General features: G+C 40.0%; 1 protein-coding gene across 1 annotated transcript in view; it reads right to left on the reverse strand.

Moving 5' to 3' along the window:
- Positions 1 to 15,821, reverse strand: part of hcn4 (hyperpolarization activated cyclic nucleotide-gated potassium channel 4) — a 64,201-nt gene that overhangs the window by 19,190 nt on the left and 29,190 nt on the right. The window contains exons 4-5 of the mRNA XM_041036592.1: positions 12,387 to 12,548; positions 8,953 to 9,171 (exon numbers count right to left, since the gene is read on the reverse strand). Coding sequence (XP_040892526.1) covers positions 8,953 to 9,171; positions 12,387 to 12,548 — 381 coding nt within the window. The remainder of the gene's footprint in view (positions 1 to 8,952; positions 9,172 to 12,386; positions 12,549 to 15,821) is intronic.

The following is a 15,821-nucleotide window of genomic DNA, read 5'->3' on the forward strand; positions in this document are numbered from 1 at the left end:
TCTTCCTTTCCTTAGTTTGACACTTTGGGAAACATACTAAATTGTTAGATGAGAAGATTAGAACTATTTTCATATCTGTGTGATACTGGCAGGCAGCCAGTTAGCTTAGCCTAGGTATTGATATTCTCATCTTTCCCAAAATTAAAGTTTGACAAAGTCTTGGTTGTCTTGGTTTTTTCAATTTTCTAGTATTTTTGTCTTAAAATGACACAACACTGTCTTCTCCATGTCCATACCATCACACTGTTTATCTGAATGTGTTAGTACACAGTATACTCACTAGCCTACCATGTACCAACTGGTGAACTGTCAAGGGTGGACCCTGCCTCTATATACTACACTGTAAGTGCCGTACCTAAACTTATCATCCTCTAAGTACATTACAGGAGAGGGTTTTGTGTGTGTGTGTGTAGGTGAGCCTATTAGCTTCCAGCCTTGGCAATACTGCAGCTATAACATACTCTGCCCACTAAGCAATACAGAACTGCATGTTCACGCTATTTCATTTCACAAATCCTTTCACTTTCTTCTTAGTTTTCTTCAATGTCCATTCTTTGGTCTGTTTCCCATACATACTTCTCTTTTTCTCTCTGTCCGTCTATACTCTTTTATCATGCATTTTCCCCTCTCTCTCACACACAGCTCTCCAAGCAGATGCAAATTTTTACCAAATAAAACATGAATTATTCATTTCCCAAAAGAGTCAGCCACTTAATTATACTTTCTAAATATTTATTTTTCTCCACTGTTCTCTATTTTATTCTTCCTAACCTTGCATTGCATGGTCAAAAGGTTTAGGTCATATAATAAGGCTAACTGAAGTCTTAAACATTTGCACTCACAAATGCATGAATGAAAAATGGAAAAATGGGCGATAGAGAATTTGGAAAAACCTGTTGTAGAGAATGTTCACCAGCTTTTTTGTCTGCATATGTTGAAGGACAGCTCAGTCTTGTGTGAAGTGATCATTACACCAGGGCTGGCAGTAGCATTCCTCTTATACTCTGTAGTAATTATTATGCTACGGTGAGACAGGTGGTTTCATAATTATTCCACCAGCCACGGAAAAGTAAGACAGTGTTGGTCTGCTGGTCCATCACTTCAATCCAAACTCAAAAGTCTTAACAATAATTGGATGGATTTCCATAAAATTTTATCCAAACATTCATGATGCCCAGAGAAAGAAGTCTGGTAACGTTTTAGAAACATTTGTGGGTTTTAGTGTCAATGTCTTGACAATTACGAGATTGATTGCCCTAAAATTTGGTGCAGACATTTATGTTCCACTCAGGATGAATTATAATGACTTGGTTGATCCTGACTTTTCATTTAGTGCCATCCTGAGGGCTTTTGTGACAAAATTTGTATTTAAGTTTGAATTGAAAATTTAGGTAATGTTTTGATTACTAGTAACATAAATTGAAACTAATTACATTCCTATCAATCTAATGTGTTTAGTACTAATTAGAAAATGTTAGCATGCTTAGATTGTAAACCGAATACCTGCCAAACAATCAGCATGTTAGCATGTCAGCTCAAAGCACTACAGTACAGAGTTGCTAGCATGGCTGTGGACTCTTTGCCTTATTTTCATTGCAGAAAATGTTATAGGCAATAAAGGTTCTTCAGCATCAGGCATTAATGCACTATGAATGGTCACCAAAACACTCAATATTCTGTTCATTGCCTTCATACCTCTGGCTGCAAGGGGTAGTTAGCATGCATCATTTATCGATCATTTCTTTCATTCTTTAGTGATGTAATTAGTAACTAGGCATAGTTAGTGGGTGTGATTGGTTAATGGTTACTATGGTACATCCTAGCCTATCCTAATAAAATACTGTACATCTGTATGTTTTGAGATGAACTCTGGGAAATACAGGAAGCACTGATTTTTCTGTGACATTACATACATATTCTGTTAACACTGGTTGCACTTTTTATTTGGTTTTGGTTGTGCACTCACAGAGCGGGTATTTCGCAGAGTACCTCTGGGGCATGTCAACAGTCCTTGACTCAGAAGTAAAAGTTGTGTGGCAGACAGAGAGGAAAGGGAATGTAACAGGGTTTAGATTAATGCCATCAGTCAGGTCCCGACTAATGAGAACGGCTCTTACTGTAAGGCAGAATCTGACTTAAGCTCCTCCACTTGTTAACAGCTGTGTCCTTGGGTTGACTGTATGGGGAAATCATGACTTAACCTCCAGAAGGCACTACTATTGCTGCTATTGTTGGATGCAACCTACATCCTTTACATTATAGGCATTTTTAAAGGCCTTTAAAATCAATCACAGAGACCACCAAATAAATATTTATCCAATATGAAGAAACCACTAAAACACGATGTTTTGCTACATCCTTGACATCATTAATAAATTTCAAATGCACACATAGTCTCCCTCTGATAACTATTTACTGTATTTCCAAAGGTCTTGATTGGAGGATTGAAGTGGGGGAACAAAAGATCTCTGGAGTCTCTTCACCCTCAAATAATCAGCTGTGGGCCTCTTTATTAACTATTCCCCAAAGAGCCATGTTTAATTGCCAAGTGTTAATTAGAGATTTAAAGGTGTGTGGGGGGGGGCTGCAGAACCCCATTGCTACTTCCTTCTAAAGCCATTAGGGAGTGGCATGCCACAACACGCTACTCATATACAGGTCCCTCCTGGACACCTCTGATTTCATCACTGACTGCCAACAACAAACAGAACATCACTTAGTTATCCCTCTCTGAATAACATATAACGACAGACTGTTAAAAACACAAGAGGAAATGCTCAAAAAGAGCAGCGAGCTTCTATAAAGTAAGTAAAGACAATGCGGACCACAAGTCATCTACAAATGAATGAGATTATCTCTTTCGTTAGGTGTCCCCATCCCTATCTCTATGCGCTGTATAAATTTCCACAGTAGAGGGCCATAGTGACAGATAAGCAGCGGCTTACAGAGAGCTGGAGTGGCAGGCATACCCTGTATGCACAGTCACATGCGCAGCCATCTTGTGCCCCCAATCTGGAGAGATGTAATTCTCTTCGTGTAATAATGGTTCTTAACATGCCTGAGACAAGAGGAGGGATCCTTGGGGGAATTTGACAGATGCTTAACCCATTCTAGCTCACAATGTTTTAGACTGTGGGGCAGCAGAACTCCTCGCTGTGTAATACTGGGGTTCAATATGGGGATGAGATACTCCATCAGATTAGTGAAAAGTATCATAACCATGGTATTACAGCACTACAGGAGTCTATGCTACAGTAACATATTAAATCCTACAGTACTCTACCATTCTGTACTACAGTATAATTCCCGTAGAGACAGGTACAGTATATCAAATAAAGGTTGGTGCAGAAAATTAATTAAAAGAAAGAATAAAGAAAAAGCAAATCATTGTTGTAACTAACAGCTGTCTTCAGTCATATGTTACTAACAGATATTGAATGAACAAGTTGAATAACTGTAAAGTCAGTCTGACATTTGACTAATCATTCAAGTCATTTATCAAGCGACACATGCCAAACAATAAATGGTTTCAGATTTTCAAATTTCAAATTTCAAATTTTTCTGCTTTTCGTCTGTTTATTGTCATTGTAAACTGAATATCTTTGGGTTATCTGGATAAAACAAACAATGCGAAGGGTTCATCTTGGGATCTGGGGACATTTTTACCATTTTTCAATTTTATAGACTAAACAAATTACATACACAAATTAATCATTAATGAAAACACTTGTGTTAAAAAATAAAGAAAATAACCAAACCTAAACCAAATAAGTAAAACAAGTAAAATTATTTGATTTATTCTGTCTGAGGTAAAACAGGCTTAAAACTTTCCACCAGAGAGGGCTGCAACAACTGGTGTTAAGTTACTCTTTTAAAAAAAGCTAAAATCCCATGACTCGAGCACTCAGTATCTAGCACTCTGCACCTCTAGCACATGGAAGTCAGAGTAGAGAAGGTAGTTTATTTATTTATTTTTTCAGATCAGATTTGACCCAACCTAATCTATGCAGTCAGATACACCTGCAACAAACTGAGCTGCAAACAGGACAGGTAGAAAATACACATGGTTTATTATTCTGCAGCCACATGCTCTGTTTACACACAGCATAAGACTGGCAACAGGTATTTATTTTTAGCAGAGTGAAAATGAATCTAATAAAGTTATTTTACATCTCAGCGAGGACCATACTTCAACCCAGCCTAGTATTTAGTGTGATTGCTGGGCTCTCTACTTTGTGTAACAGTTACCAGGCTGCCTGATTCCTATTTAAGAGCTCATTTAAGTCTGCTTGCTAGCTTCTGACAGCCCAGGCATTTATCACATGGTGCCACATTGTAATAGAATTCTATTCAGAAAAGATTATACCCGAGCTTTCTGATGATAATTTCACCGTCTTTGAGAGCAGAGCTTTTTTCTTTTTTTTTTCCCTCTTTCCCATCTGTGCACTTCTGAGATTCCTTCATAGACTGGTTTTCTTCATCATACTCCCTCAGAGGAGTTCCACTCATTTGTTTCACATCTAAATTTAACTGTTACCTGGACATCACCTCTGCATGCCAACTGGACAGATGGCCTCTGATCTTGGCCACGCAGCCATGTGTATTAGGGTCCCATGTTCTACTTTCTACAGCTCATTTACAGAGGATGAATGCAGAGCCTGTGTCACATCAAAACCAGTGTGAGGCCATTAGATGTGGCATTGGTGCTGCTTGGCACAACAATGATCTGATGTTTTACTTCTTATGCTTTACTTCTTACGCTAACTAAACAGTGGCCCATATCTACCCTCTGTCCCACTGTGAGTGGTGGGTGGTAATTTGTGTTGTAGCACAATGAGTGTTTACCTATTAGCTGGCTCATGTACAATACATATACAACACAACTGTAACACAATAACCTGCATACTGTAGCATGTGTCCAGCTCCATGCTAGCTAATGCTCATTTTTATTTTAACTCCCATCCAAATGTGAATTTTATAATCACCGAGTAATAAGCAAGATTTTAACACATAACAGATTTATGGGGCTACACAGGCAAGTAACTCACAATTCATTCAGGCTGCTGGTGCATGTAAATGAAGCAGTTTTGTAGTCTTGCTGACAGCATCTTCAGAATATCAACATATTTGGCGTCTGAGCACAAAAACTTCACAACTGCAAACTACAGAGATCCATTTCAGCTTGCCAACAGGCATCAGAGGAAAAGCGTGGTGGCATTTACTGCATTTACTAATGAGTCAAAATGTCTAATTCTCTAATTCTTCATATTTCACGGTCTGTAAACTGCAACATCAGCTATACACGTGTTGACTCAACATGCCAAATTAAGTATTAAAAGAGTGTCTCTGAAGACTGTGATGTTGTTTAGAAACTAACCAAGGCAGTGAAATATTGTGGCAAATCTATGGGTGAACACATCTATGAGAGCTGAAAGACAAAACCACCATCGATCACCTTTGCGATGGTTAGATATTTGATGTAACAGTTGTGTATAAAAAAAAAAAAAATCAAAAACACAAGGCAGCAAAATGCTTTTGCTTTAAAACTGACTGAATGATCTTTAAATAAAGAAGTCTAAAACACTGCTGTATATTTGCGGTAAATATTTGTTACCGCACTAATCTTTGTAAACAGTAAATTAGGCCTTTAGTTTGAATTCTGTTCAGTTCACACGCATAACAATGAGATATACCCACTATCATTCAGACATCAGACTTATGTGTACAGTAATATACCATTTAATAAGGATAATATTATGTCTTCTATAAAAAATAAAATGCCAACACAAAACCAAATACATAAAAACTGCATGATAAAAATTTGTTTTAACATTTGTACAATTCATGGCATCTTATATACGTCTAATATTTGTCACCACTTCTCATGAGGCTGTTTAGTCTACTGAAAATTAGCCTTGTATCTAAAAAACACTATATCTATTCAGTGACCTTTCCATGAATTCTGTTACATTCCCTCACTTTCTTTCCTCTTATTTTTCATGGCACACTTAAAGCACAAACAACCACTTTATGTAATCCTGTTTCATACACCGCTACAAACATACACTAGTTCTGAAGCAAATTAAAGATTTTCTTTGTCCTTGTACTTTGAGCACCCACACTGAGACTCACCTACTGTGAGTTCAGTAACACTCACAAAAGTGTGCTGACAGGAGAGCACAGATTAATGTGAACACGCATTATTCACCACATAAAATACAAATATAGAGGGAGACAGTATTCATGATTTAAAAAATGAAGTGATTATGTACTGCGGACTTAATGATTTTTTTATTATTATTATTTTCTTAATGCCTCGATGCACCATTAATCTTTCTGAGCGCAATGAGTGTGATACACCTCTTTGGGCTAAAGAATAAACAATTACCTGTCATATGCTGCTGTGGATTAGCATTACTGTACTGTTCTGACTCCCTGTGCTATACTTCTGGTATGTTTACGAAGTTAAACAGCCAGCCAAACTCGATTTCCACGAGCCAGGAGTTGAGCGTCCTGCTCCTTTATTAACAATCTTCAAATATATCACGTGAAAATTGCGAGTGAAACCGAAAAGAAACAAAGGAAGCTTCAGCATAACATTGTAATGAAGCTTAGCTAGCGCTAACTATAACGCTACGTTAACATACATTTACATATAAAGCCAGAAAATTAGCATTTCACCGCCGTGAATGGCTAGTCGTTAGCCGCTAATTCGCGCTCCGTTTTAACATCATACATCTACAGAGAAAAGTCACTCGACTCCACTTTATCACGTTCACACACATTCAATAATAAACATACTTACAGCCATGCTTTCTGTCGGCAAAAGAAGAATATAGGACACCGGAATACACACATCGATGTTTTAACGTTCTGAGCGCAGAGATCTCTCGTATCCCATAATGCATTTCGTATAACGTCCGCCTTTTCAAAATAAAAGCCCAAATTCAAGTACATGTAAAAATAACATAATTGAAAAAACTTTAACTACCATTCTAAATATTTGCCCTGAGAATTTATAATAAAACAACTTCTATCATAACATGAACTAGAGGGCAGAACAATTACTGTTAGTAATCACCTTGTTTCTGTCACATTACTGTCCGTGCATGGTTTATTAAAGGTCTGTCACCTGGTTGCTTAAAGAGATGTGGCTTCTTACGATGTCACACTGAACCATCCCGCCACACTCTAACCGAGGCAGCATAATATCACTCAACCTAACAGGCAGGTGTATATGATGGAACTTAGTGTATGATGTCAGGTTGGACACTGGCTGCTGTGTTGGTGTCGGCTCAGTTAGCAGATTTTTCTCCAGGCTCGGTCCCTGCAGACAGGAACAGCTGTTGCTGTCATGGCTCTCTGAAAACAGCCACCTGTCTCCTCAAAACTCCAGAGACTGACCAAAGGATTGTCCACTTCTTGAGTGTGTGGATTATAGTATTAGTCTAGCACGGAAAAGCAGAGTGAAATCTCCAGGAAGCAGATCCCATTGTCACACAACTGATGCAAAGGCCAGTGACAAAAAGGTTTATGTCTTTGAGGGAACTAACCCTGATAAAAAGAATGGAGGACTGAGTATAGTACAGTGTAGTAGAAATGACTACTATCTGGCTCCCACAGCCAGATGAGCACGAAGTGACAGTGCACCCAGAGAGTGTCTTATCACTGAGGCATGTGGAAAGATAAATGAGAGAATCCGCACTCTTAAAAATTAACTGCAGTCTGCAGTAATAACCTTTCTGCAGGCAGGCACCATGGGAAGCTGTGGGAGCACAGGGGAGCCTTTTTAGCTGGCTGGGGGATTCTTAAGGCGCCTTAGGGGGTGATCCCACAAACGGCAGCAAATGGCTCTGGTAGCACATGCTGACTGGTGCTGAGACAGGCCAGCTGTTCAGTCTTCTTGGCAGCAAGGCACCTCTAAAGCGGAGCGGCAGATGAATGGAGAGCGTTGAGCCGGGGGTTGGTTCACTCGCCCTTCATTAAACAGCTACTCAGATCGGTTGCATTAGTCATGTACCTACTTGCATGTTTTACTTTTCTGGATTTTTCATCATCTTAGCTGTTGGAAATTTGGTGGAAAACTAGTCTCTTTGTTACTTATCCCTAGATCTGTCAGGTGTTAATTTATCCAGTGGCCTCTTTCTCCTTTTGAAGATGTAGGAGCACACAGCCATTACGTCAGCTAATCTGTTCCCTCTGCTCGTCTGCCTGGTTCTTTTTCTTTGCCCTCTTAACTCCCACTCTCCCTCTTTCATTCGGGTGGGGTCTCACGAGCCTCTGCCTCCAGTCCCTGGAGGCCATCCTCTCCCATGTCCTCATCGATGCAGACAGTAGGCAGTGTGGCAGCCTTGCAGCTTAGCTCATTATCGCCCACGCTGGGCCCACAGAGGGCTTGGCACTGCTGAACAAGTCTTGGCCTTCGTGGCCAGCCGTCAGGGCTTTCCTTTCCCTTGACTAGGGATCCTGGAGTTCTCGTCTGTGCACACGATTCCACAGCGAAAACCCATCCAAGCAAACTTCCTCTACTAGCTGGACACGTAGTTCCAAAACTTGGAGCATGATTATGCACCAAATCGAAGAATAACAATAAATAAAATCTATGAACATTAACTTGCTTTATGAGGCACTATCAATAAATAATCAGTTTGCATTCATTACAATACATCACTGGGGGTATTGGCGCAGTTGTCTCAGTTTTGTCTGAGGGGAGCCCACAGTTTAAGTTTAGAGGACTGATGGTGCTTGTTTTCCTTTTTTGGAAGTGTTATGATGGAGCTGCAGTACCTAGGATTCAGTGTGTGTTTAGTGAATGTACAAACATCAAAGAAATTCCATTTTTGGGTGAACACACATTAACTGCCCTTTAAGCTGTGGACGAGCCAGCATCCTACTTTACCATCACTGTCTTCTCTTGAAAATAAATCCAAACAACACGGCATCTTGACTCACCTTCTCCTGGTACTGCCGTCGAGATGAGTCTAGAGATTGGATGAGGGCGGTGGCGTGGCCCACAAACATGGCGTAGCAGGTAGCGCCCACAATCATGCTGAGGATGGTCAGCCACACGTCTGTCATGCCCACCGGGGGGTACATGCCATACCCAATACACAGCATGTGGCTCATAGCTTTGAAAAGTGCGTAGGAGTACTGCTGTCCCCATGTGTCATTCTGGATGAAACAGAGGAGATGGGGTGAGTTTGGGTGAGTACATTGGAACACTTTATCTTTCCATCTTGCACACGCTCTCTCTTTCTCTCTCTCTCTCTCTCTCTCTCTCTCTCTCTCTCTCTGTCATTAGGGTGATGACGGCACATTAAAGGTCAATGAGCACTCTGACAGCTCACTCACATTCACGCACACATGCAATTACTTAAGACAAAACTAACGGCAGATGTCCACTTCAAACTGTCTTAGTTCAATGCGGAGCAGCTGGCAGGGCAAAACATACTTTTCAATATGCAAACATTTGGAGCAAGCAGACATTTGGGCAGGAGCCTAAAACAGAGCCCTGAGAATGGGCGGATGAAGCGTGAGACACTAGAGGCTTGCATGACAGAAAGTAGGTCAGCTATTTAGAAAAATGTGATTTCTCTGTGAGTTTTCTCATTTGTAGATAAATTGCTCCTTTTCCTTTAGATCCCGATGGTAGTTCATGGTAAATCAATATCAACTCTCTCCTGGGGGTGACATGTCCAAATTGCTTTCAAACTCATTTCCACAGCGGAAAAGCCAAGAGAGATAGCAATTTTATTAGTGGCCTCCTGAAAAGGTAAGGAGTGATGACCCAGCGAGATAATGGGACAGCTACTGTAAAAGAAGACAAAAAATGTCCACTAATGATTCTAATCAGGGCCAGACCAACTGTGACTGAGTATATCAGTACTAACAACCTCTCTGTCAACCAGGTAACATGAGCAAAACATAAGGAGCTTTCCATTAGAGGGGTGTCTGCCCCTGAGGCTTGAATTAATTCAGAAAGATATATTTGTTATTCTGTCACATTGAGAACCATTCCTCTATGCAATGTAATTAATTAGACAGTGTTTACTGTGTGAAACAAAACAAACTCCATTTTGATGTTAATGAAAGGCTACATCCCTCACACGGGATTTTAATCTAAGTACATTATGAGCGTTCCTCCTCACATCTCGGGGACCTCTTTGCACCCCTACATGCAAAGGGCTGTTTTTGGGTGCAGTAGTCTGAGGAAACAGCCAGTGGAAGTTATGGAAACACGACTCTGAGCTGTAACGGCATGAAAAGTAGAAAATGCCTAAATATAATCTAGTCAGAACCGCATGAAATCATCGAGTGAGAAGGAATTTGGCATGTGAGGTGCTGAGATGGGGTTATTAAAACACTTTTTAAAAATATATAGAAGACTGGATTTTTAGGTTTTAATGATAAGATAAGATAAACCTTTAATAGTCCCACAATGGGGAAATTACACTGTTACAGCAGCAAAGTAAAGGTTTAGTTAGGTTTAGTTTAGGAGTATAGCTTGTTATTATGAACACAAGAGTAGAGGCGACATTTCTCTGAAAATGTGAACATTAGACTGAGGAGTTGGAGTTATGTGTGTGCAAAACACAGGATGGCAAATGACTATTTAAATCTTACTCTCTTTGTTGTGTTTTTATATATCATGCAATATTATTTCTCTGTGTACATAAGGTTCAAATATGTTCTTCAGAATAAAACAAAGAGATTAGTACAGCAGTCATACCCTTATTTTTGCTGCTGCAAAATAAGACATCAAATTCAATCTTAATCCATGCATACTGCACTGTACCTTAATGATGAGCCACAGTTTACATTATGTTGCCTGACAGCTCTGCTTTATGTAACTTAAGATAATCCCCTTGCAACTTGGGTCTATGCATATTGAACTAGTAGTAAAATGCATCTTTCATGGCAGCGAAGGGAAAAGAAACATAAAACTGAAAGAGGAAAAGGTTTGGATTTAGCCATGTGGAACACAGAGGTCTGAATGTGTATGTTTATTTTTGTGTCTTATTCTATAATAATCTTGATACATAAAGAACAGATTGGACAAATTGGAAGGCTGATTTAAGAGGCTGTGTTTTTTTGATCCCAAATACTGACACTGTCCCTGAGCGGGTCCACCTCACCTGAGTGTGTATGCGTATCTCTGCACAGACAGGTATGGAAAACAAGCTAAAATTAGCTAAAGTGTGAAACATCTCGAGGGACAGTGGTTTGCAACATCTGTTGTTTCTTATGATTAAATGTAAGAGAGGCAGACTCTGTGAAACAAGTGAGCATGTCAGGGAGGCAGTGAGGCATGATGAACCAAATACATCATACCTTGAGCAATGTAACTACTCATGTGACATCTGTTCTGGCACGGAGAGCTGAACATACAGCTGAACAGAGGCTGGTTTCATGTATAACTCCAAGTTGGCTTCTTAGGATTACGTTTACTCCAGCCTCCTAATCTGCCACCTTTCTCTTAATAAATGTAATATTCTGCCTTTAATTGACTTTAATTATTAATTCAATTCAAAATCAAAATTTTATTGTGACAGAGAATGGCTGTGATCATTATACATATATACTAAACAGCTGAATGAAATGAGTTGACGCAGGAAAACCTAATGGTGGCCAATTAACCTTTAGTCAAGGAAGCTTTTATTCCACTATCTTTCAATTTTTTACTGACATGAGTTGCTGACCACACAAAAGTCCAAACATTGCCCTATTGACACTTACATTGACATGTATATTGATAAGCTATCAGTTAGGGAACCATTCCTTAAGGGAGGAGCATTCGGTGACGATAGATCAGCCCCTATTGAAGGCCCCACCACAAAACCTGACAATAACTCAAAGATTCCTTTGGAGCAAAGCTCTTTTGTAACACGTTAAGTTAACATGAGGCCATCAGCTGCGGGTGATTCAGAGTCACACATCAGGTGTGACACAGTGCGCTTCCACAAGCAAATAAAAGCGAACTCTGTTATGAGTCAGGCTTTAACAGAGGCTCCACTCCAGCAGCTGTTAACAATGCAGCGAAATTAAAGCACAGCATGAGTGCTCACTGGAAACTGTCAATATACAGCCAATATTGGATAAGGGCCGTCTGTCTTATTCAGGAAATCAATGTTCCATGCACAGCCTCGCTGTCTCTCTCCTCTCACAACAGGGGGACAGATGTCAAGAGCTCCAAAAAACAATCAGCAAATTGAATAAAAGTGGGCAAACGTAGCAGATAAATATATTTGATATAGGGTTTAAAATGACAGATATGCAAGGCAATTTTTTCCCATGATGCTAAAGGGTTTTAGTACAGTAATTACTGAAGCTGACGGATGAGATAAGACGGGGTATAATCTGATTTGAACAGGCAGGAGGACTCTTACCACCATCTTATTTTTGGACACCCAGCAGTCGGCGGGGAAGTCCTGCAGCATGGGCACCAGGAACTGCAGGCATCCATCCCAGTGACACAGCAGCAGCATCATGCCGATCAGGTTGACTATCCTCACCATGGCACTGGCCAGGTCATAGGTCATGTGGAAGATCTGAGGAGTGGGAGAGAAAATGAAACAGGAAACGATTTAGGGTAGGATGACTCAACACGCTGATGGTCAAATCCCTGAAATCTCTCTAGATTGCAAAGCACACACACAAACACACACACGCACACACACATCCTCAAGGGAGATTTTTCCTCCTCCACAAGCAGTTCAATGGCTTCTGGGTCTTTTCTTTGATCACGTCATACACAGGGTTTGTGGTTTAGGAATTAGATGACAATGTACTGTCTGCCTCTGCAAGCCACAGCTTTTTTTTTTTTTTTTTTTTTTTTTTACAATGCACATAGATGAGCTGGTGGATGCAGATGTTGCTGTTCTGAGAACAGTCCGCTGGGGGTGGTTGGTCGACTGGGACCAGAGCTTTACCTTCCCTGCTGCTGAATCTGCTCTTATCATCAGCCACTCAGCCAAACACAATAATGGTACAAGAGTAGAGGTGGCTGCGCTCCTGGGGTGAGAGTGTTCACAGGCTGGGTTTGTTAATCCTAATGATAAATATACTCATAAGGCGCTCCAGGACTTCTGGGCTGGTGTAGATTTTAATGGCCTCAACCATTCAAAGCCTCTTAATCCCAATGAAGACCACAGTGTGCACTGCTAATCGCTACACTCCTTATTAAAATCCACTCAGTGCCTTTTAAGAGGCCACATTCCATCTTTACTTTGTTGTTCAGCAGTAGGTGATGATGAGGAGGAAGATAAAAACAGTATCATATTTGTCACCCAAAGTTCAATCGTAGTCCTTGTTCCTCAAGCACAGGGCTTGTTTTGTTTTTCAGTTTTCATCTGAACACATACAAATGTGAGTGTGTATCTACGTTTTGTCTTTTTGTTTTGTTTTTTTCTGTGTGCGTGTTAAGAAAGAGGCTGGGAGGGACCAGTGTTGTGTTTGTCTGGGACAGTGTGGGTGCTGCTGCGCCATCAAATCACATCAATTTAGCTCCGTCAACAGGCTGACATGAAGCCAGAGGTATGCTCAGGAAAATGTGCCCGGGCGAGGAGTGGAGCCAGACTCTCTCAAGAGTGGATGGAGACATCCCCTCTCACGCACTCACTATCTGTCTGTCCACACACAGATACACAGTGAACGTGTCTCTCGCCTACTCCGTCCCTTTTTCTTATTTCTTTGGGCTCTTTCGTTCAGAAAGTTTAGCCTTGGGCACGTTCACATCACCTAAGCTGAATCATTCGACCCAGCTGCACCTTTTTTTTTTTTTCTCCACTCAACTCACCAAATGCCCTCGTTTTCTTACACTTCTCTTCACAGCTGCACGTCTAATGTGAGCTGTTGTTTGTTTTTTAGGAGCCCGCCTTTTCTTTAAACACTGTGATAAATAAGTTATGTTATCTAATATGCAATGTTGTGTGATGTCAAATTTCCTGGTGGAGCCGTAATGGCATTCCATAACGTTAAAGTGTTAAATTCACTCTGCGGCAAATGAATAAATCATGAGGGATCCCTTTCCATCTCCTACATTGAACCTGATATATTTTTCATTTGTGAAATCGTATTTTCAGACAGGAAAGGGAAGCTTTATAAAAACTGAGGCTGCTTTTATATATATAAAAACGATGCTAAGTAATATGTGAATCCAAATACAGTTCCTTGGATATTATGGATTGACAGAGATATAAAGCAAACTAGTGCCCATTGTATTGTTTACATTTTGAATTGTCATTTTTAAATGAGTTATTTGAGATTCTGACATAATTACCATTTAAGTATTACATTTACCCTCAAGCTATCTGCAAAAGGAGGCTGCATATTTTGTTAAAGGAAAAGAATAAAGTTGTGCTGCTTCCTCTGTCTGCTCGATGCTGTGCTATGGATGAAGGTATTTAGGTTCAAGTGGACAGAGATATGAGATAATAAATGTTGAAATAATTAGGACTGAAATTAAAGGGGCATTCCATCGATTTAAGACATCAAATCTGCTAACTTGTGATGGGGAGTGGGAGGGGATAAAAAAAAAAGTGATAACATTAGTTAATAACGTGACGTTGGTGGGATTGAAAAAGCAGAACTCAACTGGGAGAGCACAGATGTACAGAGCAGCACACTACACATACACAACAGTTACCTTGGGTCTCTGTGAATAATATTATAAAGAGCACAGTCTAGATAAACTGCCCTAAGATAACTTCTGTTGTGATTGGCGCTATATAAATAAAACTGAATTGACGTGACCTTGTTAGTCTTTAAAAAAGACAAGCATTAGGACATATTTTTGATTTGATAACGTAAATAGTATTTTGTGAATACTCTGTTTTCATTAAAAAACAAAAACAAAAAACATTTTTGTTTCGTTCATTATTCTCTTAACCTTATAAAATCAAAAAAACCTAAGACCGTTTAGCTTTACTGCCACTTGCATACTTGCCACTTTAATGCACTTGAGCACTGCAGTGAGAGCCTAAAACAGTGCCCCACTTTTACATTAATTTAATCAAAAATTTGTTTAGAATTGATAATTGATTCTGAATCGAATCAATACATCAAAAATATGAGTAATACTTGGTCTGTGAAAATGGCTGTATAATGACTTCTGTGGAAAAAAAAACAGCCCTTATAATTATTGTACAGATGTCATGTGGGGTAATTTTGCTTTGTGCTGGGAGACAATTTTAAGAGATTTACAATCACAGTGCATGAAAGACCTTTGAAAGACCCATGCATAGGGGCTCAAATGAGGATCCAGCATTTTTAGAGCATGTAGAAACAGGATATCAGCCTGCACTTTGTACCTTCATCATTCACGATTGTGCATAGCACAGGATCATTTTTGGTCATAACATTTAACAAGAAAAACGAAATGGTCCGCTGCCCTGAGTGCGTCTTGCACAGTCTCCTTTTGTATTGTGTGGGCTGTCCTTGAACACGTCAATATAGTGAAAACTATCGAGCTCTCTGCAGTGTCAGTACATTTCTGAAGCAGGATAAATTCTTTTCAGTATCTTGTGGCGCAGCCTGAATGACTCATTTAGGTTCAACAATAACTCGTGCTACTTTCCTACTGTAGAAGTGCCCTCAAAAGACCCCTGGCACTTAACCACTGTGTGGAGAATAAAGCGTGTGAGAACTGTCACGGGTAATGCCATGCAAATCTCCAGTTTGTAACCCAAAATGTACTGTCACTGGAGGAAGGTGATTCCCCCTATCTCCCTTCACAGCTGTAATCAATTCAAATACACCCGTCCCAAGCAGGAACAGACTTTCCAGTTACGAAAAATTGTTCCCAAGATTGGTTCTGTTAGAAG

This window comes from Toxotes jaculatrix, chromosome 1, assembly GCF_017976425.1.
Source record: "Toxotes jaculatrix isolate fToxJac2 chromosome 1, fToxJac2.pri, whole genome shotgun sequence".
Classification (NCBI taxonomy): domain Eukaryota; kingdom Metazoa; phylum Chordata; class Actinopteri; family Toxotidae; genus Toxotes; species Toxotes jaculatrix.